Source organism: Triturus cristatus, chromosome 7, assembly GCF_964204655.1.
Source record: "Triturus cristatus chromosome 7, aTriCri1.1, whole genome shotgun sequence".
NCBI lineage: Eukaryota > Metazoa > Chordata > Amphibia > Caudata > Salamandridae > Triturus > Triturus cristatus.
Window position 1 is genome coordinate 1,458,000,134 of NC_140590.1, and position 26,082 is coordinate 1,458,026,215.

Sequence of the window (26,082 nt, forward strand, 5' to 3'; positions counted from 1 at the left end):
GCTCACCCGGGGCATTCACTGTTGTCTGGGACTCAAGGAAGCAGGGTTTGGTGGATGCCCTCCCCCCGTCACCACCCGTCTGCCCCACACCGCCGTGCGAGGCAACCCTGGCCGGGCTGCCCACCTGGTCGCCGCACCCAGCCTTGCCGGGCCTGAAGCTACAGAGCCCCGTCGGCAGCGCGACCGGGGGCGCTCACTTTGTTTCTGCGCGGGTGTGTGCACTGGCCTCCCGGTGCCACCAGCACCTCCCCAACTCCGCCGCGAAGAGGTTTTGATGTCCTCCGCAGATCATGGGCCTCACTTCACTCCAGGCCGAGCGCAGGCCGCAACCACAGATTTGCGTTGGCGGCAGGTCTCCAGTCCAAGTCGCCATGCCCAGTCACTCGCTCCGCAGCCCTCGGCAGGGGAAGGCCAATCTTGCCTCAGTCTTCCGTCGGCTTCACTCCGACTGACGTGCCGCCCAAGCCTTCGTCCCACAGCGGAGTGGTGGCAGCCAGGGTATATGCGTTTTCCTAACGCAGGTGGAGCCGGATCGGTGTAGCGGACAGTTAGGAGAAGAAAGTCACGGGTTCCGGAGCACCTCTAGCCCGTGGCCATTTCGCTTTGTGGCTTGGCCACGCCCCCTAACAGCAACATTTGGTAATAAAATGTGTCAGATAGTAACCTTGTGTGGATAAATGATCGAATAACTAACACAGCCAGCCATCCTTTAGCTCTACCCCTAGAAGAGTGTATGGCATGGTTACAAAAAGTGTAAAAACCTTTGACGTGAAAATCGTCTGTGTGCCGAGTTTCTTGGCCACAGATCAATCAAAAGCAATAATAAAGGATAGTCAATCTTGATTGTACAGTTTTGAACTTATATCTACAATATTATTCCAAGTTAGAAGGTCAATTTCATCTCGAAGTACATGCTTCGTTACAGGGTGCACAACATCACACATAAGGAAACCATCAGCGTCTGTGATATCCCATCCCTCCAATAAGGAATCTCTTACCCTGACATTAGATTCAGTAGTGAGTCAGTCAATTTCATCTACATTTTCGAGTGGATCAAAGCCGTGACTGAGGGGCCGATTTTGATGCGGTGGGAAACTGCTCCTACAGTCGGTCGGACCCGTTCCGACCGCATCGAAATGTCCCGTTTGGAATCCTTTCCGACCTACCTATTTTTATGGGGTCGGTCGGAAAGGAATCCAAAACGGATTTCCGAATGGGTTTCGACGGGCTCGGAGAGCCCGGCTGCCATTCGGAGATTCTCCATCAATCCCTCGGGCGGCTCTTCCCGGCCGAGGGATTACGAAGGAAGATTCCCACAGCCTTTATGTGCTGGCCTTTCTGACACAGAAAGGCTGAGGGAATCCCACTTTGGGAGCCCCCAGCAGGGCCCCCATGGGTGCAAGGCCTCCAGATGGCAGTCTAGGGGGCACCTATGGTGCCCCCCTGTTGATCCATGCACTCGGTGGCAGGCACCTTGAGGTGCCTGCCACGTCGTGCATGGATGAACTGCACCTCTGCTCTTAACAATGAGAGCATGCATTCCGTTCAGAATGCATACTCCCATTGTTAAGAATAGGATTGCGACCGAACAGGATTCAGTCGCATCCTACTTGCTGGGCTGGAACCAACAACAGGAGGTCGTTTGGTTCCCGTTCCCAAATGATGTCGGACGGACTCCGGTCTGTCCAACATCGTAATCGGGCCCTAAGAAAGACTGTTAAAACCAGCAGGTGGAATGATCGAGACAGGGACAGATGGCCTTACATTGTAGGAACTTATTACTCTCCAGAACATTATATTTTTTTTAAACCCTAAAGGTACAGCCCTAATAGTGCCAGGAGTAGAACTCACACAACGTGCCCTGTAGAATAGATTACCAACCAGGTTGAGACTTGTAAAATTTATGACCACACAATCCTTCGGGGAAGTTTTGGCTCTGTAGCCATCCAAAAGTACCCTTCTCACCATGTTGATCCCATCATGAAGGTCTTGCGGCCAGCCACAATACTTTTAAAGACAGATCGTGCTACCCTATTCCTAAATTTAGTCCATCCCTCCCTGTGACCTTCAGTCAAGTGTGGTACATTTTTCCGGATAATGACATAAAGGGTGAACTCGGGGGGTGGGGGGGGCCGGATATAGCAGTTGCAAGGGTATTTAATTGCAGGTTGGCCATGGTCTCCTTGTGAGGAGCACACTGGCCGTTTCACAGCTCAGTTGTAAATGCCTCTTGCACCAGCTGGGTTGTGGGCCATGTGGTCCTGGCCCACACATCAAACAGCTACCAGTGGGAGGAAGCGTTCTTGCGTTATTTATTAACAGGTTGGTCATTAAGAGGGGCCCAAAAAATGTCTTGTTTGTTTGCAATATTTGTCAGTTTCTGGACCACACTTTGGCGTTTCCAGATTTTAAACTCTGTGCTTTTCCTGCCATTAGGTCTAGAGTAAAGTTGTGTGGATCCCAGCTATTATGATGAAAGATAGATGCCGTCACCATCCATAGACGCACAACTCTGAGCCTAAACATTTTTTGGACTATTAAAATGACAAATTTTCTCCAAAATGAAATGTCGTTGAAAAGTAATGAGAAAGGGAAACCTGGCTCCAGTAAGACCAAATCGGAAGTATCCAGCTTCGTGTTTTTTTGTATGCACTGTTAGCGGGTTTGGATACTTAGTGGCTCTCAACAAAACTACTTTTAGCCTTTCAGATTGGGTTTAGACAACAATCTCAATATGTAAAATAGAGATGTGTCCAACGTTAATTTACTCTTGAATTCTGTGATACAGTATCCTATTTTGACCACACACTCTTCTGGCCAATGTCCGTCTCATTTCTGAACAGACAGTCTCTTACCCCACGTAGCACCCTTTTTGCTGCTTTAGTGGGTTTTTTTACCATTGTGGCACCCTCGGTTTGGAATGTTAGGTACTAAATCAACTACGTTCAAAAGAATAAACTTGCCGCTATCAAATATTTGAAACCTTCATTTAAACCACTTGCTTACATGCATAGTTTTAATTCTTTTTCTTTAATTGAGGCTCTCTAGAATACCAAACATACATACCTTTGTTGGACAAATGTACTGACTGTGGTAATTGGCTAAATCGAGGAAAAATTTAAAAAATCAAGCAAGTTTTTGTAAATTATTTTTTACTTTTTTTTCTCCATCCAAATCGGGCGTGTTGAGAACATAGGCAAGTCCGAGATTTGACCTTTCCAAATGTTAGGTTTTACAATACAAACAATGGCTATTCTCAGTTTAAAATCTTTTGATTGCATCACTCCTAAATGATAAACAACATAAGATATTATAGGTTCAAGTATAAATATGTGGCTTAGTTGAGTACCAGCAATTCAGACGCTACCCTCCACCCTCCCCTCTGCCACCTCAAAGGTCCTTACATATTTCAGTATGAGTTCCTACATACAAACTAGCATGGTAGGTTTAGGTTTGCTGCATCGTGTTGTTCTAAGAATCCATACATTGAAGCATGTTCCTCAACCAAACTGAACCCAAACCCCACGCATTTACCTGCCCGAACGTGACAAAATCATTAGTAGATGGGAGTCTCTGGGGAGGTGGAAATGAAGGACTGCGACCTACAAAGGTTTACTGTTATCAACTCAGATACACTAAACTAAAGGCCATTTCAATGTGAAATATTCACTGTGCAGGAAGAGAAAGAAAGGGGAATCCTGATGACAAACTGAATTCACTTACACAAGATAGATAGTCATATAGAAGCAAGGGTGCTAGAATTACCACTCACAGAAAAACACCTGTGGTGGCAGGCAGTCACCAGGACTTTGATGACGGAATTTATGGTGGTGATGGCCCTATGCATTTATTTAAGCGATTCCTTGCCCAGTGACCATAGTGAAGTGCTAGAAAACGGAGCGTGTGAGCACAGAAAAACAAGACTGCAAAATCTCACAGATTGCCTTACAGCCAAACAAAGGAAGGGTCACCTAAACTTTACAGTACAGCCATATGATGAGCACAACAAACTGCTTAACAAATTGACCCTTGTTTAAACCGAACTGCATGTGATACTGCAAACTAAATCTTCTGACACTGAAACTACTAGACTCTCCTGATAGCAGTGTCCTTTCTATGGAATGGGAAATTGTAAAAAAAACTATGCAAAACTATATTGTAGTAGGGAGTTGCCTTTTGGCATCCATTCATTATAGTCTCATTCAGGTAGTGTACAAAAATGATGTACGCTATGTAGAAGTCTAGACTTCCCTTATTAGTTTACAGGGCTTAAATTAATAATCCCAAATGCTCTGTTTGTGGTAGTGTGGGTGAGCATTTTAGGCTTATCGGAGGGTATTGTTAAGCATTTGTTGAATACAGAGTCAATAAATGAGACCTACATTCAAGAAGAAACTCAAGACCAATTTAGAAGAATAATATATCTTTTTATATAATTTTAGACACCAAGATTATCGGAATCAGGTAAGTACTTTAGACGTTATCAAATTTTACAGTAAAACCAGTAGAAAATGACAGCTGTCAGATTTGAGGCATGAGCCTCGAATGCGGTAATGTTATCCTATGGCAGAAACATACAGTGCATAGGTACACTTACCGATGACTTACAGGACTGTTTTTCTGTGCTTAAGGTAAATAGGTCCAAGGAAACACCAAAGGTTCAAGTTTGCCTGCCCTGGGGTGTCCAGGTGCAGAAATGCTTTCAGCGGTGGTAGCCTCGAACGCTACACGCTAATGTCAATGGGGAAAAGTACCTGTACGAAAAGGCTGCAAGGGGGGGCTGGGGGACCAGTCCAGCAGAACCCAAGAGGGGGCTTGGCCCTTGAGGGTCTCAGTTTAAGTGAGCCCGGGCTGGGGAACTCTGGTGTAGAGGTGTTTAGTTCAGCGGGTCGGTGAGTTAGAGGCGCTCACGGTTCTCGATGTTCCGGCAGAAGACTGTAAAGAAACAAAGCAGGGTTACTTTTGGTTTGGAGCTGGTCTCTCTTGGAGTCCTTTGATGTGCAGGTAAGCTTTGGCAGCGGTGGTGTTCCGACTGAACACAAACAAGTCTTGGTGCTAGTAACTGTCTCTGGTATCTCGGGTATTGGTGTGGGGGCGGCTCCTGCTGGTCCTGGCATCTCCAAACATGGCAAGGGGACATTTCAGGAGCACAAAGACTTTTTTGCTGCTCTCTCGGTGGGGTGGGCCCAGGGGTTGGCAGAACGGTGTACCGGGCAGCTGCGGTTGGTGCCTTCTGGTGCAGGGAAGTGGCTGCTCCACTCCAAGGAAGATGTTGCTGTGTCGAGGAAGTGTTGGGCAGACCTTCAAGGTCTGGGAAGACTGTTCAGCTTCTGGACAAGTTGGTGTCTGTGATTGTCAGGAGAGCAGCAGTCAGGCAGAGTTTTGCGCCAAAGTTGATGCTGGTCCACAGGTCTCACATTGTTCAGCTCTTCTTTGTCCTTCTTATTCAGTAAGTTGAATCTGAGTTCCTGATGTCAGGGGGCCGTCTAAATACTGAATTTAGGAGCATTAAGGGGAGTGAAGGGTAGTAGCCAATGGCAACTTAACCTTGGGGTCACTACATCCCCTATATGCCCACTTCCTGTGAGGAGTGGGCATAACCTTGTCACAGAGTTCCTAATGCCACTAAAAACAAGATGGTGGAACCCTTTTTTCATGAGCTCATCAGGTAGCCCATCTTGGGGATGTGACTAGCCTTGGAGGTGCAACACGCCTACTTGCATAGCTAATTTCCCACCTTTCCTGGTGCCAAATGGGCCTGAGGGCAGAGGGTGGCCTCTCCCAGGTCTAGAGGAAGCCTAGGTCGCATATCAGAGATGGCAGGGGCTGTGAAGCCCCTGGCCTTGATATACTAAATCACTAGCCATCCTGCTGGAGGAGGTGTGAACTGCAGGCATTGTTTCTAGCCTCAGCGAGTGTTAGCTCTCACCTACAGGGGTCAGAAACTTGTCGGTGGTGGCAGGCTGGATGATACCAGTTAGCCAGCACAATAGATACTGCTAAGTGTTTCAGGGTACCTCTAAGGGGCCCTCTGGGTGCATGTCATATCAATCTAATACTGGCAACAGTACAATTGTATTGAGACAAGGTGTTTGATACCCATCACCATAGGTTTCAGTAAAGCCATCATGTAGCTGGGTAACTCATTATAACCAGTGCCCAGTACATGTACTTAAGATGGCTTCCCTGTTCACTTGTACCATCTAGTAATTGAACTAGACTGCACAGCGGCATAGCTGCTCATGCAGATATGCCCCCACATGTAATATAATGCACCCTGCCTTAGGGCTACAAGGCCGGCTGTAGGGGTGACTTACATATATTACATGCAGTGACTTTGGAATGCCACACAGTTGAGTGTGCCATTTTGTTTTCAAACATGGTTTGCACCATATCACACAGTCTGCAATGGCAGCCTGTATGCAAATTGTATGGGGGTCCCTTAGGGTGGCATAATACATGCCGCAGCCCTCAGGGACCCCTTTTAGTACCTATGACCTAGGTACCAGGGATACCATTACTAGGGACTTACAGGGGTTCCAAAGTGGGTGCCAGTTGTACCACAATGAGACCATTTTACCTTGTTTTAGGTAAATAGCACTGGAGCCTGGCTAGTAGTCTTTAGTACACTGTCTGAGTCGAAAACCAGCACCTTGTAGTTTTAATGTGGGCAAAAAGTGGAGGGTGGGGAGACAACTGCAAAAACATTCCAGCTTCCTACAGATGACAAACCATAAACTCACCTTTTTGATTTAAACTTCCTTTAGACCCTCCATTGTAGTCTCTTGAAAGTCTTAAAGTTGATTCAGTGGTTAGTTCCAAATGTTTATGTAGTACCATTTTCCAATCAAAGCAAATTATATGGAATTTTGCTTTTAATAGTTGCTGTTTATGCTTTTGCCTTCTCAAATGTTACACTATCATACATCTATTCTTAAGTTTTGTGTAGAACTCCCTAATATTGTCTGTGCCTCAAGATTGTTGTGTAAAACTGTTAAATAATTATGATAAAACCTCTCAAAATCAAACCTGGGTACTGTATGTCACACAAGGTGCACATTCATTGGAAGAAAGAAAGCATAGCGACCGAAAATCTGATGTCCTCATTACAGAACATACAAAAATCATTGTTTCGAGAACCAGCAGAACACCTTATTAAACATCCAATGAAAGCAAAACAATGTTAGCAACATTCACAGCAGTCACCTGTTGCGAAAACTACAGCCTCTGAAACAATGTTTATTTGAGTGGGTGAAAAGACTAAAAAGAAATCAGCTAGGGCTGGTGTGGCCAATTTCCATCAATAGCTGAAAAAAGGAACCTAAGAAGGAAGAGCACTATGAAACTAATATGCAGGCACTAAGCGTGGTGCACTTAGTAATGTTAAAGGCATGCCTTGGTTACCTAGATTCTCCAGTTAAATGCAGCCACATAGAAAGACCCCATCTGAGAGTGTCTTTAAAAAAAGGTGCCCTTTAAAAAGTAAGGGATCTAGAAGGAAGTTGGTGATTAGTATTGTCTCAATTGAATGGAGAATGAATTGTAGAGATTTTGTCTCCATTATTACTTTGTGAACAAGGCACATATATTTAAATTGGATGCTGTCCTCTAGTGAAACGTAATGAACTGCACGTTTCGTGGTTACCTGGGACCATGAAACGTGCTATCTGGATGATTAGATCCTTTTTAAACAGAGCTACTTTCAAAAAGTCATAGATCACTCAAGCTGTTGACATACTGTACTAATTAATAGAGGGAATGGGTCACCCTAGCTTTGATACTTCTTGAGTTTTAGGTTGTGCTGTATCAAAGCTGAGTAAAATATTTGGTGACATTAGTAATGTCCCTAAATGTGGATGGTACACGACATGAAGCCAGAGAATATGCTTAGACACCTAGCACCAAATTCAGAATTATTTACCCATATAGCTAAAAGCCGCCACTTAGCAAAATTGCAGTCTCCTGTGTTTTCTTGAACTACCTCAATGAGGATAACCTCAATATCTTACTAATTTTCATACTCATTTCCATACTGTAAGTTGTGGAATACTAACTGCATCCATGTAGGAAGGTGGATATCTGACTATGGTTACCCCCAAATTTTTGCCTAGTGTCTAGCTGGTTTTTCGACTTAGTTGGCCTGAGATCCTGCCATTCAGGCTCTCAGGCTATCTGCTCTCTCTGTAAAATGGACTCCATGTACCCTAGGTACATACCCAATTGGTTGGATCACCCTGTGAGCCCCTGTACCAGTGTACACTAGGTACCCAGGGCATTGGTGTACCCAAGGCCTGCCAGGGGCTGAAGCATGTATTATGCCACCCCAGGCTTGGCCTAACAATCTGACACAACTGGCTGATCACTCAGCTGGGGTAAGTTGGTGTAATCACCTCTTACTTAGGTGTAGTATACCTATACCTAACCTTAAATGGGACACATGGTAACCTATAAGTCACTCCTATGGCAGGCCTTAACAATCCTGAAGGCAGAGTGCTTGGTTCCATGTGAGATGGTGCTCTGGCATGAGCTGAGCCTGTCTGCAGTGGTCGGAACAACTTCCTTCTACTGTTTCCAGATATCGTCATACCATATACTCTTAAGTGCATTATGAACCTCGCGGTTAAATGCTATCTTTGGTTTGGCTTTATCAAAACATGTCGAGTAAGGTGTCATACGAATTGGAATACTAACCCCTCGCCAATTCTGGCGACGGGGTTAGCATTCCACCCTTCCAGAGGGACACGACATGTACAGTACCTGAAACCCGGGTAAAATCAGACATAGCCTCAGCTCCACAAAATGGATGCTGCCACCACAGACACAAGTCTGCCCTCCTGCTGCTGGGAGTCCTTCCAGCTTGGGAGGTGTGGACAAAGGGTTTCCTGCCAGGGGAGGTGCGTGCACCACCCCAGACAGGATTTTGTGTATTGGTCAGGTAGGGCTTGAAAGAAACCAGACATGCCTGTGGCTCACAAGGAGCCTCGGTGCATATGCCAGTTCAAACCGGTCCTGGGGCACACCAGTCCCGGGCCTGGGGCGAGCTGGACAAAGGATTGGGGGTGTAACCACCCCCCTTCCTGGTCCCACCCATAGGGAGGGACCTAGCAGGTAGTCCGGCCCCTAGAATCCGCTTAAAGGTAGGAGCTGTGTCCTAAGACTTCAGACATCCTGGAATCAACTTAACACTAAGAAGAAGACGGGAACTTCGACGCTCTGCTGCACAGAGGACTGAAGCCAATCTCCCCTGTGGTCAGGGAGTGACCACCTTGCTAACGCAAGCACCATCCAGCGAATCAACGTCTGCTTTGCCGCCGCCGGAGCCCGAGCCCAGAGACTGACAAGACCTGGACCTCCAGACCTCTCACCGCCCGATCCACAGTCCCTGAAAAGAGGAGACCCGTGGAGGCACCGAGACACGTGGAGCCAGCCATCTTGGAACGACTACGACAAGCTGACAAGTGCAACAACCGAGGCTCCCTCCAAGTTGTGCTTTGGGATCTGAGAAGCCCAACACCCGAGCAGCATTTGCACCAAAGGTGAGCCCTCCAGCATCTCCACGATCTGCGAGGGGCCCTTCTGCATTTTGCCACTCGACGCGCCTAACCGGTTGCTGGCCGCTGGCTAGTAGCCATCTTGGCGACGAACTTTACGAAATACACCGCTGGTCTGGTTGCTCCAGACTGGCCCTTGCTCCCCTCCAAAGGAGCAGTCCTTCTGACCTTGCTGGTCAGAACCATCAGCTTATTTCCTTTTCCTACAACAATTGCTTTTGCCAAGGCTTGTTTGCTTCGATCAAGTCGCCGACACCGCCGACAGCGAGAGCCTGCGTGGGACAGCTCGTGACTCGACTCCTGGACGTCGTCGACCTTCAGGGACCACGTGGCTGCAGAGACAAGCTACACCTTTCTTCCTGTTTGCACCCGACATTGCCTGGTACCCACCTGGTGCCACGCTGGTCACTGGCTAGTGACTGTGAACACTGTCCCCTCTGCTTACAGGTCTTCAACATCTCCGATCCACTCTTGGATCCACTGCATCTCTCCCGGACCGACCGCCTGCAGCATCTTTGTCTTCAAGCTCCACGGAACAGATAGAAGAAACCCGACGCACTTCGAGGCCTATGCACCCGCTTCCTGTGGGTGAGGTAAAGCTGGCACACCTGTGCCCAAGTGTAGTATTACATCTCTAGTGCCTGTGTTCCAAATCTTGAGTTCCTAGTCCATCCGGAAGATCCTCTTTGCAGTAACTTTGTACTTTTTACGCACCCATTGAAACCTATGGGAGCACGCGTGTGACTATTTGCTCTGCACACGCCACCCGTGGACCTCCTGGTCACTAACTGACGTTAGCTCCTTGTAGGCCCAGCGATTCTAGAGGCCCTAGGCCTTTTCCCTTTTCTGTTCGTGGTACTTATACCACTATTTTAGTATATGGTTTGAGTGGCCACCAGGGCCTATCCATATAACGTGCAACTTCTGTGTATTCTGTGATAATCTTGTTTGACGATTTGTGCTCCTGTGCTCATAAAGAGACTAGGGGTTACTTTGAGAAATAAATACATATATATTTTGAATATATATCTGTGTGGTGTCCTTTCATTGGTATAAAAGGGGGTTGCATTTGGTAAAACAGCTGGCTTAACACGCTTCACGAGTTTAGCCTCTAAGACTGCTTAGCCTACGCTACCACTAGGGCAGCTAGTCCGAAAAGGTTGACTTACAACCACACCATAAGGGTTGCTTGGCATGGTACAAGGTGATCACTTTAACTAGTGAGCATCATATACCAGGCCAACTTCTCACATTGGTGAGCAGCGGTTGGATTTGAGCTTGCTGTGTTTTACCATTGTAATCTCTTGGTTACCAATTGAAAGATCACATAGGTACCTGTAGGTACATATAAAACAAGATTAGATATACATAAGTTCTACTGAACTTAGTTGTTGTAGAGCAAAGGGAGTAGCACACCCTGACTACAACTACTAGATAGGTTTAGTAGGTAAACCCAAGTGTAGGTAGATTGCAACACATCCACCCACACTTAAGAGCAATGGCCGGGGCAGAGGGGTCCACTGTACCCATCTCTGTTGAGAGTGACCCCCAGAGGGCACCATCCAGCTTTGCTACCCTTAATCAGAATGAGCTCAGGCATTTGGCAACTCTTAGAGGCCTTAAACAGCCCAAGAACCCTACCTCTGCTGAGCTCAGAGAACTCTTACAGAATGATGAGAATCAGAGAGAACTCAAGAAAGCTTCCCAGTTAGCCCCCTTAGGGTCAGGAACAGGAGGCCCCCCTTCTGAAGATGCTACAGAGGTACCCAGTTCCAATAGCCATCCCTTAGATGAGAATCATACTACAGGGGAGGAAAGTGGTGAGGATACAGAAAGTAGTGATGATGAAGGGAGAACTAGCCCAGTGCCAAGTATTATACTTGGCCCAGCTAAACTAAGGCTATTGGGGACTGACAATGGGTTTACCCCATTGGATCTCCCCAGTGGACTTAACACAGGGCTTGGGAGGCAAAGGAATCGCTCAGGTGACTCCAATGCTTCTCATGGCTCTAGAGGCTCTCAAGGTCACTCCAGGAAAAGGATGACCACCCCTCAGAGGAGGGAACATGAGGCCAGAATGCAGGAAGCCCAGCTGAGGATCAGGAAGCAGGAGCTAGAAGTAGCCCTGATGGAAGAAAAACTGAGGAAGGCTAGGCAACCTAGAGAGAGTGGGTCTATACCCACTGGTGGCAGCATTGTCCCTAAGGACAAAGATAGGGTCTTTGATAATAGGAACCTGTCTAAGGTTGTGCCCCCCTACAAAAGTGGGGATGACATCCACAAATGGATAACTGCTCTTGAGAGAGCCTGCAAAGTACAGCAGGTTCCTGAAGACCAGTGGGCAGCAATCCTCTGGCTCTCCTTTGAAGGAAGAGGCAGAGACAGACTCCTCACTGTTAGAGAAGAGGATGTCAGAAACTACAGAGTCCTGAAGAGTGTTCTGGTAGATGGGTTAGGCTTAACCACTGAACAGTACAGGTTAATGTTCAGAGACACCCAAAAGACACAGACTCAGGACTGGTCTGAATATGTTGAATGTGCCACTAAGGCTTTGGAGGGTTGGTTGCTGGGAAGTAAGGTATCTGATTATACAGGATTGTACAATTTGATGATGAGAGAACAGATTTTAAGTAACTGTCAAAACCAGCTCCTCCATCAACACCTGGTAGACTCAGATTTGACCTCTCCCCAAGAATTGGGAAAGAGGGCAGATAAATGGGTCAGGACCAGGATCAGGCCTAAGAATCAGGGTGGTGACCAAAAGAAAGATACCACCAAACCTCAAGAGAAGGGTGGGGATAAAGCAAAAGAGAAATCTTCCTCAGGGCCCCAAAACTCCACACAGGGTGGTGGGTCCCAAGCTCCCTCCTCTACCACAGTTAAAAAGCCTTACTGCCATGAGTGTAAAACTCCTGGGCATTGGAAAACTGACAGCAGTTGCCCAAGGGCTAACAACAAAACTGTTCCTCCAATTACTCCTGTCACACCACCTATTACTGTCAGCAGTAATCCCCCAGGTGGTGGGAGTGCCCCCAGAAATCTGGGTGGGTTCACTTGGGGAACACAGGGGGACCCTGGCTTAGCCAATTCCCCTACAACAACTACTCTTGTCTGTGATGGTGGCATGGGGTTTGCCAACTTCACTGCCTGTCCCAACACTTTGGGTAGGTACAGACAGGAGCCCTACATCAATGGTACCAAAGCTGAGGCCTACAGAGACACTGGAGCTAGCATCACAATGGTGGCCCATTGGCTAGTTCCCTCTGAGCAGCTTTTGCCTGGTTTCTCCTACCAGGTGACTAACATTGATGGCAAACAGAACAGTCATCCCATGGCAGAGGTATGTCTCAGCTGGGGAGGTGTCACTGGCCCTAAAAGGGTGGCAGTGTCCCCAACCTTGCCTGTGGACTGCTTACTAGGGAATGACTTAGAACTCTCAGCCTGGGCTGGAGTTGAACAAGACACCCATTCTAAAATGGTAGGCCTTTCACAAAAGGGTAGTGGGGTTGTGCCATTCACAACCCCTGTCCAAATAGATTTCCTCCCTGGAAAGGTTGGAAGGGCAGTGGTAGCCACAGCCCAGGCACAGACAGACTTCCCTGTAGAGACTGGCAGAGCTGTGACAGTCACAGCTCAAACACAAACTGAGTGCCCCCCTGAAAAGGTTGGCAAGGCTGTAATGGTCTCAGCCTATACTCAGACTGACATAGGTGTAGTGAAGCCTGAAACTATGGATCACTCCACACAAACAGAGAGTAGTGGGGAGGAAGAAAAGTCTCCCTCTCCCCAGACATTAGGAAAAAGTCAGCCTCCTCAGGGAGCTGACCTCACCCCTTGTGAAGGAACTGCCCCAGAGGTAGCCAGGCCTGGCCTGGCAGAGCCTCTGATGTCAGTGGCCCCTTCCAAGGTGGGACCCAGTCTGGTGCAGGTAGCCTGCCTCTCTCTACCCTGCCTCAGTCAGCCCAGGGCTGCAGAGGTCAGGGAGGCCAGTGGACCCCCAGAGGGCCCCTGTCCACAAGAACCCCCCCATCAAAAGAATGAGGATTGCCTGGCTAGTAGTCCTAGCCAGGTGATGGGTAAAAACATTCCTGAGGGATCTCCTTTACAGGTAGTTAGGGACCTTCCCCAGAGGGATTCTGTTGGGCACAGGCAAACATGGGACCTTAGGGCCCCAGACCTGACCTGTCCCTCCAGTAAGCCCACAAAAGGGACCCAGCCTCCAGCTTTAGGTAGCCAGAGGCTGACCCTGAGAGCACAGTGCAACTCAGTTAAGGAAAGAAAGGCATCCATGGTGGAGGATGATTGGAGGAAGCTGAGGCCTCACTTTGAGGACACTCACTTCAGTACTCCATCTCAACACCAGCCTTTTACTTTGCCAAGGCACACCAAAGGTAGAGATTCCCTATGGTGGAGACCCTCTGATACCCTTAGGGTGAGGGATTGCTTAGTGGACGATGAGACAGGGGGTAACCATGCCAGTGCTGGTTCCTCCTTATATGGCCACTTGGGCAATATAGGCTTACCTGGTCAAGGTCAGCCTTATCTCCCTTCGTTTGGGGGGGGGGTTGTGTAGGAAGGTGGATATCTGACTATGGTTACCCCCAAATTTTTGCCTAGTGTCTAGCTGGTTTTTCGACTTAGTTGGCCTGAGATCCTGCCATTCAGGCTCTCAGGCTATCTGCTCTCTCTGTAAAATGGACTCCATGTACCCTAGGTACATACCCAATTGGTTGGATCACCCTGTGAGCCCCTGTACCAGTGTACACTAGGTACCCAGGGCATTGGTGTACCCAAGGCCTGCCAGGGGCTGAAGCATGTATTATGCCACCCCAGGCTTGGCCTAACAATCTGACACAACTGGCTGATCACTCAGCTGGGGTAAGTTGGTGTAATCACCTCTTACTTAGGTGTAGTATACCTATACCTAACCTTAAATGGGACACATGGTAACCTATAAGTCACTCCTATGGCAGGCCTTAACAATCCTGAAGGCAGAGTGGTTGGTTCCATGTGAGATGGTGCTCTGGCATGAGCTGAGCCTGTCTGCAGTGGTCGGAACAACTTCCTTCTACTGTTTCCAGATATCGTCATACCATATACTCTTAAGTGCATTATGAACCTCGCGGTTAAATGCTATCTTTGGTTTGGCTTTATCAAAACATGTCGAGTAAGGTGTCATACGAATTGGAATACTAACCCCTCGCCAATTCTGGCGACGGGGTTAGCATTCCACCCTTCCAGAGGGACACGACATGTACAGTACCTGAAACCCGGGTAAAATCAGACATAGCCTCAGCTCCACAAAATGGATGCTGCCACCACAGACACAAGTCTGCCCTCCTGCTGCTGGGAGTCCTTCCAGCTTGGGAGGTGTGGACAAAGGGTTTCCTGCCAGGGGAGGTGCGTGCACCACCCCAGACAGGATTTTGTGTATTGGTCAGGTAGGGCTTGAAAGAAACCAGACATGCCTGTGGCTCACAAGGAGCCTCGGTGCATATGCCAGTTCAAACCGGTCCTGGGGCACACCAGTCCCGGGCCTGGGGCGAGCTGGACAAAGGATTGGGGGTGTAACCACCCCCCTTCCTGGTCCCACCCATAGGGAGGGACCTAGCAGGTAGTCCGGCCCCTAGAATCCGCTTAAAGGTAGGAGCTGTGTCCTAAGACTTCAGACATCCTGGAATCAACTTAACACTAAGAAGAAGACGGGAACTTCGACGCTCTGCTGCACAGAGGACTGAAGCCAATCTCCCCTGTGGTCAGGGAGTGACCACCTTGCTAACGCAAGCACCATCCAGCGAATCAACGTCTGCTTTGCCGCCGCCTCCCGCCGGAGCCCGAGCCCAGAGACTGACAAGACCTGGACCTCCAGACCTCTCATCGCCCGATCCACAGTCCCTGAAAAGAGGAGACCCGTGGAGGCACCGAGACACGTGGAGCCAGCCATCTTGGAACGACTACGACAAGCTGACAAGTGCAACAACCGAGGCTCCCTCCAAGTTGTGCTTTGGGATCTGAGAAGCCCAACACCCGAGCAGCATTTGCACCAAAGGTGAGCCCTCCAGCATCTCCACGATCTGCGAGGGGCCCTTCTGCATTTTGCCACTCGACGCGCCTAACCGGTTGCTGGCCGCTGGCTAGTAGCCATCTTGGCGACGAACTTTACGAAATACACCGCTGGTCTGGTTGCTCCAGACTGGCCCTTGCTCCCCTCCAAAGGAGCAGTCCTTCTGACCTTGCTGGTCAGAACCATCAGCTTATTTCCTTTTCCTACAACAATTGCTTTTGCCAAGGCTTGTTTGCTTCGATCAAGTCGCCGACACCGCCGACAGCGAGAGCCTGCGTGGGACAGCTCGTGACTCGACTCCTGGACGTCGTCGACCTTCAGGGACCACGTGGCTGCAGAGACAAGCTACACCTTTCTTCCTGTTTGCACCCGACATTGCCTGGTACCCACCTGGTGCCACGCTGGTCACTGGCTAGTGACTGTGAACACTGTCCCCTCTGCTTACAGGTCTTCAACATCTCCGATCCACTCTTGGATCCACTGCATCTCTCCCGGACCGACCGCCTGCAGCATCTTTGTCTTCAAGCTCCACGGAACAGATAGAAGAAACCCGACGCACTTCGAGGCCTATGCACCCGCTTCCTGTGGGTGAGGTAAAGCTGGCACACCTGTGCCCAAGTGTAGTATTACATCTCTAGTGCCTGTGTTCCAAATCTTGAGTTCCTAGTCCATCCGGAAGATCCTCTTTGCAGTAACTTTGTACTTTTTACGCACCCATTGAAACCTATGGGAGCACGCGTGTGACTATTTGCTCTGCACACGCCACCCGTGGACCTCCTGGTCACTAACTGACGTTAGCTCCTTGTAGGCCCAGCGATTCTAGAGGCCCTAGGCCTTTTCCCTTTTCTGTTCGTGGTACTTATACCACTATTTTAGTATATGGTTTGAGTGGCCACCAGGGCCTATCCATATAACGTGCAACTTCTGTGTATTCTGTGATAATCTTGTTTGACGATTTGTGCTCCTGTGCTCATAAAGAGACTAGGGGTTACTTTGAGAAATAAATACATATATATTTTGAATATATATCTGTGTGGTGTCCTTTCATTGGTATAAAAGGGGGTTGCATTTGGTAAAACAGCTGGCTTAACACGCTTCACGAGTTTAGCCTCTAAGACTGCTTAGCCTACGCTACCACTAGGGCAGCTAGTCCGAAAAAGTTGACTTACAACCACACCATAAGGGTTGCTTGGCATGGTACAAGGTGATCACTTTAACTAGTGAGCATCATATACCAGGCCAACTTCTCACAATCCAACAATCCATATTTCTCTTCTCCCTCATGTTGAGCTCATCAAAACCAAAATTATTTCCTTTCAAGTCAGTGCTCACATGCCCTATCCCATTCCACTGGACATAACTGTGCCTCTTTCTACAATCTCTGAAGTATACAAACATTGATGGATGGAATGCTAAATTAATCTCAGACAATGGTAATTACTTGGGCTGCATCCCAGTCCAGTCCGAACTGCCAGGCCAGGTTTTCCCTGACTTGGAACACAAGTAACCCATGAGCGTTTTTGGCCCTGATTGGGGTTCATCAGCCAAGTAAATCTTGGTTCCAGGGAAACGGTGTGCTTGAGACACTGAAAAACACTACTGATTAAACAGGCCTCAGCAATGTTTAATTTACGCTCTCACAATTACATAATTGAAACTTTTTCAGTATTTATTTATGGAAAACATATTATTGTTACTTATTTACCTCAAACAACTAACACATCTGACAAAGCCAATAGTCCTGGCTGGGTTTATGTCTTTATCAGTTGTTGTGTTATACATTTGGTAAACAGAAAGCTCATTGAGCAACCAAAATACCGGTTGGGTGGCACACTATGGGAATCAGTGGAATTTAGTTTATGTTTAAGGTACACCCTTAATTAGATAAACTACATCCATTTTAGTGACCCCTCCCTCCCCTGTAATCCCGGCCTCACACTGCAAACTAAACAAGCATTTGCAATGCAATAGGTCTTGCAATTGCGAGATTTTCAGCTATTGGCATTGTAAATGACAATGCTTTTTATTTATATATTTAAAAACCTTCTTTAATAAAAGTCATTGTCGGTTACAATACCAGTGGGTCAAAGTTTCAAAAATGTGAGCCCTATTGCATTGCAAAAGAGTAAAAGAAAGCAGATCACCAAGTATCGCCACCACGAGTGTATAAACAAATTACAGAGCTTAGTAAAACAAAACATCTAAAGTGTAAAATACAAGGACTGGAATCCACAGTTGCGCAAAAGCAAGTAGTTTAAACACATCATAAGGAATATTACGACCTTAAGGTGTAGTAAGACCTTTTTAAAGTGGAATACAGAAACATTAGAATTCCCAATTTCCCCAATGTGAACATGTAAAATAAAATACACGAGCTAGTGAATACGTCTGTTAATCTTAAAAAATATTACAGAGCGTAGTGAAACCCTTGTAAAGCATAACCCAAACATTTGTATCTCCAGTATGAACATGTGAAATAAAATCACAGGGTGTAATGAAAACAACTGTAAAGTGATACATAGACACTGAAGGCTCACTCTGTATTACCAACATGTGTAATAAGCAAAACCCCAGAGCGAAGACCTAAGAGTCAAGTCAGGTATATTTATTGAGCGCACATATCACCCGAGGGTCTCATGGCGCTAGCGCACGTTATCTAAATTGTGTGTTCTACCAATATATGTTATAAATGTCGTCTTACCATATGTGCAATTTATTGATTAAACAAAATCAAATTTAGAGATCATGTTCATAATACTAGCCTGTAAATCATAACAAGTCCCTTTATATTTCAAACGTCCATGTGTATATTCTTATGTCAATGCTCCTAATTTAGACCTTCTTTCAGATTGAAGCCAACTTTCTTTAGAATTTCAGCCAATTGAATGAGTTGTCCACTCTTGAGAAAAGCAAAAGCCCACAGCTGTTCCTAATTCTATTTTGTAAATGAGCTGTGGATTGGCTTGTGGGGTTTGTTGACTTGTTTTGGCCCTTCAATGACTTCCGGGCCTCCTCAGGACTTCGACAAGGACTTGTATTTACTTTGTATCACGGGCATACCAGTGATTTGTTTTGTGTTTTTTACCTGCGAATTTCAAACGATTATGGTACATGTTTTTGTGGTAGACTGTCACCCATGGTGTGCAGTGGAAAACTAACCTCTGAATGTAATCCTGTGTAGTGGCACCAACTCCCAACAGTCTCTGCATGAAAATGTGTGCATGCACCAGGTTCTCCAAGTAATGCGAACCAAATTTTCCCAAGGATCTGAGTTCATTGGTTCCTACTACGGCACCTCTGTCGAGAACTCTCTTTGGTTCACACTGCAGTCATCACTGAGAAAAAACGATTTCTCATGGATAATTAACCTCAAAACAGTGGACCTCAAAATCAACAAAAGGTGTGGAAACATTCTCCATCCAAATCAGGCATGTTTAGATGGAAATAGAAAACACCACTGCCCTTAGCTATTGTTTGTGTTGTAAAACTCAGCATTTGAAAGGCCAAATCTTGGACTTGCCTACATTCTAATCATGCCTGATTTGGATGGAAATTGTGTTTCTAAACCTTTGTGATTTTAAAAGAATTAATAAATACCTTCCACAGAAATGGTACTATGAACCAAACTACATCAGTCCTTGTAGGGCTGTAGGTGGCCACTGTCGAGCATTCTAAGTACCACTGGACAATTCCCTGCCTGCACTGCACCGCAGGATGTCATAGCGCAGTTGCAGCAGGTGGGGGAAATTTTAATTGAAAAAAGCAAAACAAATAAAATGGTGTACGGGGGGGCAGGTGGTCCCTCGTATCCCAGTATAAACTCAAAACAAAATAAGAAGACATTGGAGGCGGGCCTTATAAGATGATTCAAAACTTCTGTTCATGGCCTGTCCACCATGAACCTTATAGGAAAAGCAGTGTAAGGAAAAAAAAAGTATGGGTTGTAGGGAGCGGGAGAGCAGTGCTCACTCGAGGAAACTTTCAGGCTCAAAGCTTGACGTTTAATGTGTAGAGATTTCAGGATGTGCAAATTCACATTGTTTATAGCTTACAGGTCCAATTATCTCTTTTGAATGTTCCCTCTTTTTAACCAGCCGGAAGCCTTTTTTGACATGGACATGGGAATTACTAATTTCTCATGCTGTGACAAGAAGCCAAGACGAGAAATATCAAAACTCTCTGACAATACACTTTCCTGGGTTCTATGCTTAAGTGCAGTAATTAATCTAGTACATTAATGCAAACAATCATCTTAATCTGGGATTTGCAAGATAAGTACCGACAAGTTGATTTGCCAATCCAGCAGCACATGCCACTAAAATATTTTTTTTAAAGGAACCCAACTGTCAACTTTTTATATTTTCCTTCAAATCTAAAATATAAGACAAAAAGGATTTATCAGTAAAGACGACACATTTGTGTGGTAAGCAGTGGCGGTGCGTCCATTGGGGGTGATGCCCGCACCCGCACCGCAGCTCCCTCGGCGTCTCTGAACTTAAGTAAACTTAAGTTCAGAGACGCCGAGGCCGGGAGAACTGACAATCATGTCAGTCAGTATGACATCAGACCGCCCACCCCCTTCAGAGTCTGAAGGGGGTGGGCGGTCTGGCATCATGTTGACTGACAGGCATTGTCTTGGGGCAACAGGCAGCAGCACACAAGTGCGCATGAGTGGGGACGGAGGGCGAATTTTTGCGCCGTGCCCAGTCATGCGCACTAGTGTTTCCACAGGCTGGCACATGCCCATTAGGAGAGCGAGGGTTGAGCCAAGGCTCAAACCTCGGTCTCCTAATGGGCAGGCGGGCGGAGCGTAAGCCTGCTCTAAGCCAATCCTGGCACTGCTCCAGCGCCAGGATTGGCTGAGAGGGGTCTTGCCAGCAGTGATGGGCTGTTCCAGTGTAGGTGCCAGATCGCAGAACGGACCCGAGGCGGCGCGGACCTGCAGCTCAGGTAGGATTGATTTTAATAAAATCATTTTATTAGTTAGTTATTTAAAAAACCCCACCCCCTCTTCCTTTAGTACCTTATTTTAATTCTGTTTCACGTTCTCCACTGTGTTCTTTCTCCCTACCAGCCCCTCACTCCTAATTTGGTACGAATGGGCAGCAAGTGCGCACGTGCTTCCACCCAGCACGCTAGATGTTACAGGGGCTTCTGTAGTGCGACATGCATAATAATGTACCGTGCGAAGTAATTCAGTGTGTGTGGACTGCATACATAGCTGTGGTATGAGATAGTGCCAATGCTTGCAACCGGACAGCCTCTGGGCGCTACTCTTATTTTTTCGAAAGGATGCGTCTGCAGGCTGCGATTTCAATTTGTAACAGTTCGATATAGCAGGGCTCTGGGCTGGTTAGAGGAAGGGAGGGGGTATGGGAGAAGGACGTGCAGGACAGAGGGAAGACTGGAAGAGTCAGTACCCCGGGCTTGGGATGAATGATGCGAAGGGAAAGTGGGAGGCAGTATAAAAAACAAGCATTTACAATGCAATGGTCTCGGCATTGGTAAAGTTAGAGCTATTGGCATTGCTCATGACATTATTTTTGTTTATCTTTTTGTTTTTAAAACATTTAAAGAAACGGCATTGTCACGAGCAATGCCAATAGCTCTAACTTTAACAATGCCGAGACCGTTGCATTGTAAATGCTTGTTAGTAAACACCTCTCCCTGAACATGACGAATTCCGCTCTGAAGGCCCCGGTGCTCATCCACCACAAAAGATTGTATACAATAACAACTTCTCAAATCTTTTACCCTATGATGTTTTGACTGTCCGTTATCCCACTCGTGTAATCTGCTATTTGTGGAACTCAAGCGACTAAGCCCACTTCTTGAGGATCATAAAACTCTAAAGGTTCTCCTCATTGTGTATCATCAAGTTGCATTGAGGAAACGTGTCCAGCACAATACAAAACGCATTAAAAATATAAAATATTCATACTAAAGAAGGTCGGGTTCGTAAAAAGAACGTAGTAAAATAGTAGCCTTGCCATAAAATAGCTTCATCTTTCCAAGGCAAGCTCTAGTAAATATGCCGATTGATCGCGAAGGTGGTAGTGTGTTTTTAAACTGCGAAGACAAGACATTTGCTAATTTCGAAGTATTTTTCTAAAATTTACTATTGCCAGGTCCTGACGTTTGGTCGTATATAAGATGACAACCTGTCAGCTACTTACACAGACAGTCCGTAAATTCAGCCCAGTGCCCGTTGTCCTTTGTTGATGTTTTAACGGATGTAATTTGTCTGTAATGTTAGCACTTCCGGGTCGTATACCAACCAATCCCACTGCTGAACATTTCGGGGACTCGCATGAGAGAAAATGTGTAAGGGTACCAAGTATTGGAGACTTGGTGCCATTTGAGACGATCCTAATAAACTGCACAGAATGGCGCACTTTTTATTGGTTGTGGGGTCTGCGCATGCCGTAGTCTGAGCCGTCCTCCGACTGACAGCGGGGACCGCAGTGCAGTTGCGTTGGTGTTTCTCTTAGTTTGGAATACGTCAGTTGTGTACCGGTCGGTGATACCTTCTTTCGGTTTTGGACCTGTTTTCTCCTTGACTTTAAATGAGATGGCCTACAGGGGAGAGTAACGTCTCGGAACAGGGCTTACCGCAGTAGGTCATAGTGACACGTTTGGACCCGTTCACGGTGGCCCCGTCGCCCACGTGGGCGATTGGCGTTGCGGAGCATTTGGTATCCCACAGATAATGTTTACCCTGCACTTCGACTAGCCTAACAGTATTGATGACGCCAGTACTCGCACATCCGAGTTATTGACTTTGGCAATGATTTCTTCTAGCTATTCTCTACAGCACCATGCAACAAGCACACCACTGCCTTTCTCCGAGGCAGAGCAGAAATGCCTCGGAGAAACGCAGCGTCCTTTTCGGATTCGGGGGCGTGTTTTGCTGTTATCTCCTCTTGCCATTGGCTGGAGGAGATAATTAGACTTTCTGCAAAAAACACGCCCCCCCGATCCGAAAAGGACGGGGCCTGATCGGAGTGACGGGACCTCTTCTCCAATGGCTGGCCAGCATTGAAGAGGCCAGCCAATGGAGAACAGGGGAGAAGAGGGGCGGGTTCGAGCCCCTCTTCTCCAAGTCATTAAATCTCGGCTCGAGACTGCGCAAGCGCAGCCTTCGAGCCGAGACCTAAAAACGACTACATTTTAGTTTTTGTTCTTGTTTGGAGTTTTATGTAGCGCGAACTAGATCCGAAGGTATCAGAGCGCTTTCTTTACATGAGCACCAGTTGCGTTACAGACGGACACTGTACTACAGAGCTGTTCAGCATTGTATGTTCCGTGTAAAGATTGTAGAGTTAGAGATGAGTCTCTCATCGCATGCATATGTGTGATAAAATAACGTCCTCACAGTCAGTGGCTGCGATGTGCGCAGGATGGATAAAATGTGTATTTGACGTGTCTTTATTTCCGGAGGGAAAACGCTTGTGTAAAATCATCCTGTTTTGATGACTGTGTTGCATTGTTCCTGTCTCGCTGCGCTAGCGCAGCCGTCTGCAGCAACTTTGGGCCAGACATGGGTTTCCCAGCAGTTTATATATTTTGTAGCTCTAATATCCCCCCAAGCCTCATTACCGGCAGCTAATGAAGACCCCCTTTACTCCGTGACGTGCAACCGCTCCATCTAATTAAGGAAATCGCTCTTCAATGCTGATTATTTCATTTGCAGCCATAATTATATTTCTTTCGGCTAAATCACAGTTTAACCGAGACAAAAGTGTGGTTGTGAGTTTAGGTGACAGGGGCTGAAGAATGAAGGCAGCAGTGGCTGGGAGATAGCTCAGCATTAGTACATGTGAAAATAAAAAGATTAATTTCCACTGGTGGAACAAAGCAGATTGAGGCACATTTATGGAAAAATGTCACATAATAAGGAGTGGTGAAAATGGCCTGAAAGAGCAGTAAATTAACAATAAAAATGGGAGTATGTGAACTTGATTTGTGCTCACTTCAACGTTTGCCCAAAATGCATAGACATTCATACTGACAGGAAGGGCGCACAGTACAACTTTGCTTTCTAAAATTAGCTTGGAAATGCACCATTTGCCCACTCTTTTTTCAAAAATTTCTCAGGGTGAGCACCACCCTTAGGTTGTTAGGACTCACTCACTACACTCGCTCGCCGCAGTACACTCCAACTGAAATTTTACGCCTCACCACTTTCAAATGTCACCAGCCGCCACTGGTGGTAAGTACAAGACAAAAAGGGCATTGTCAGCATAAACAGATTTAAAAAGTGCCCTGTATTAGTAATGGTTAAGGATTTCTCTTAATTATAATGGATGTCGAACCTCTGGAATAGACGGATTAGTGCTTCTTTAGCTATGGACAACATAACCTCGAAATTGGGAAAGATACATTACTGAGCAGCGTCATTCAGGTTCAGAGTTTGCCAGTGTTCTAAAAAAAAAAATAATAATAATATTTAAACTGGGCATAAATAACAACATGAACAGTATTAATGGTCAAACGTACTCAGACCTCAAGAATTTCTTTTGAAAGTATTTAAATATGTTGGGCTGTTGATCTGATATCATTACTGAAATGGGAGTCTATTTTAAAATTAAATGTTTAATCCATGGAAACCATTGGCATTTTTTTCTTCCTTATTGTATCTTCTCTCAAAAAAAAAAAAGGGTTAACTCTTCAAATAGATGTATCTCAAAATTCCAGATTATCGCCAAATGTACAGTATTGTGGAAATATAGGGATATAGTAATTATAGGAGAGTGGCTATGTGACCCAAATTTTCTTGGGCATCTTTGGAAAGATTTAGGGCCAGATGTACGACCCTAAATTGCATGTGCAAATGGGTTAGCGACCCTTTTGCACGTGCAAAAATTAATAGGGCCATGTACAATTCCTATTTAGAGAGCCACAATTTTTTTGCGACTCGCTAAATAAGAATTGCGACTCGCTATTCGGAATGGGCATTTCAAGGGCATCCCGTCCTAATAGGGACCCCATGTATGAATGTTTTGCGAGCGCAATTGCAAAACACTCGCAATTTACCACCCTCTTCAAGAGGGTGGTTATGCACTCGCAAATGGGAAGGGGTTCCCAGGGGATCCATTCCCCTTTGCAAATGCAGGAGAACATTTTTTTAGGGGCAGGCAGTGGTTCCAGGGACCACTACCTGCCCTTAAAAAAGGAAACAAAAACGTTTCATTTTCTTTTTTTTAAATGCATCCCATTTCCCTTTAAGGAAAATGGGTTGCATTTAAAAAAAACTGCTTTTAGTTAAAAGCAGTCCTTGACATGGAGGTCTGCTGAGCCCAGCAGGCCACCATCACTGGGAGGGCCAGCTATTCCCAATGGGGTCGCAAATAGCGAGTGCCTCATGAATATTGATGAGGCATGCAATTTGCAACCCCATTGGGAATCGCAAACAGTGTCTCAGACACTGTTGTACATGGCATTTTGCGACTCGCATTCGAGCGCAATTTGCAAGTCACAAATTGTCTTGGTCGTACATCTGGCCCTTACTTTGTTATGTTGAGAAGAGCTGTGGGATTTTGGAGAGATATGCAATATGCGAAGCTGACCATAACTGTGAACTTTGACATTCATTGACGATCTTCACTTATTTAGTCATTATTTAATAAAAGAACTGTTTAGTGCTAATGTGTGGTTTATTAATTTTTTTTAATTCTCTGCTTGAGGTAAAAGTACTATTTTATTTACCTTTTTAGTCTCTCATTTATTATTAACTTACAATTTCGTTCCTATAAATGTGTGGTTTTGCGGAGCATTGTGTTTATGATTACTGATTGATCTGACTAATTATTTAATGATATTTTTTTTCTTTTCTTTTAAAGGAACATGATATAGATACAAGTGAAGCTGGATTCTAGAGCCGTTTATTCATAGAAGCGAACGTGGCAAGAAAAGATTCCTTAACATTTCCTAAAAAATGGCAGCAGAGTGTTGCTCAGTGTCAACTGTTCACTCTTGGCGTCCACTGTTCCTTTTTTGTAATCGTTGGCTTTGTATCATGTAAATATGTATGAAATTTAAACATGTTTTGTATGGAGTGGTACTATAAATTATATTTATATTTAGTCTCAATGCCATTTCTATTTTATTATAAAGTGAAAAACTGCATAAATGTTGTGACTTTTGTTTTACTTATATGTTATGCTTGAAAATACACAATGTGAGATTTTATTATGTACATTGAAGCCTTCATGTTACAGCTTTGTAATAAAGAATCAGTGGATAGAACATGCACACAGGCAGCTTGTGTAGACAAGGCCTGAACGTGAAACACACCATGTCATAGAATTAAGAACAGGCATTGCTCCTTATACCGTCAAGGTCTATGCAAGTTAGTGCCAAACAGCTTGCTTCTTTAGTCAACGGCTGGAACACAGTCAACAATTACTAACATGTAAATAAGATGCTTATGGCTCATTTTATGACCCATAAAAATGCAACCAAGAC

General features: G+C 46.0%; 1 protein-coding gene across 2 annotated transcripts in view; it reads left to right on the forward strand.

Moving 5' to 3' along the window:
* IFT52 (intraflagellar transport 52) overlaps positions 1–25,741 on the forward strand; it is a 236,577-nt gene extending 210,836 nt beyond the window's left edge. For both annotated transcript variants that reach the window (XM_085619219.1, XM_085619220.1), the window contains one exon: positions 25,458–25,741. In XM_085619219.1, coding sequence (XP_085475345.1) covers positions 25,458–25,493 — 36 coding nt within the window. In that variant the 3' untranslated portion in view covers positions 25,494–25,741. The remainder of the gene's footprint in view (positions 1–25,457) is intronic.
* Positions 25,742–26,082: the final 341 nt, after the last annotated feature.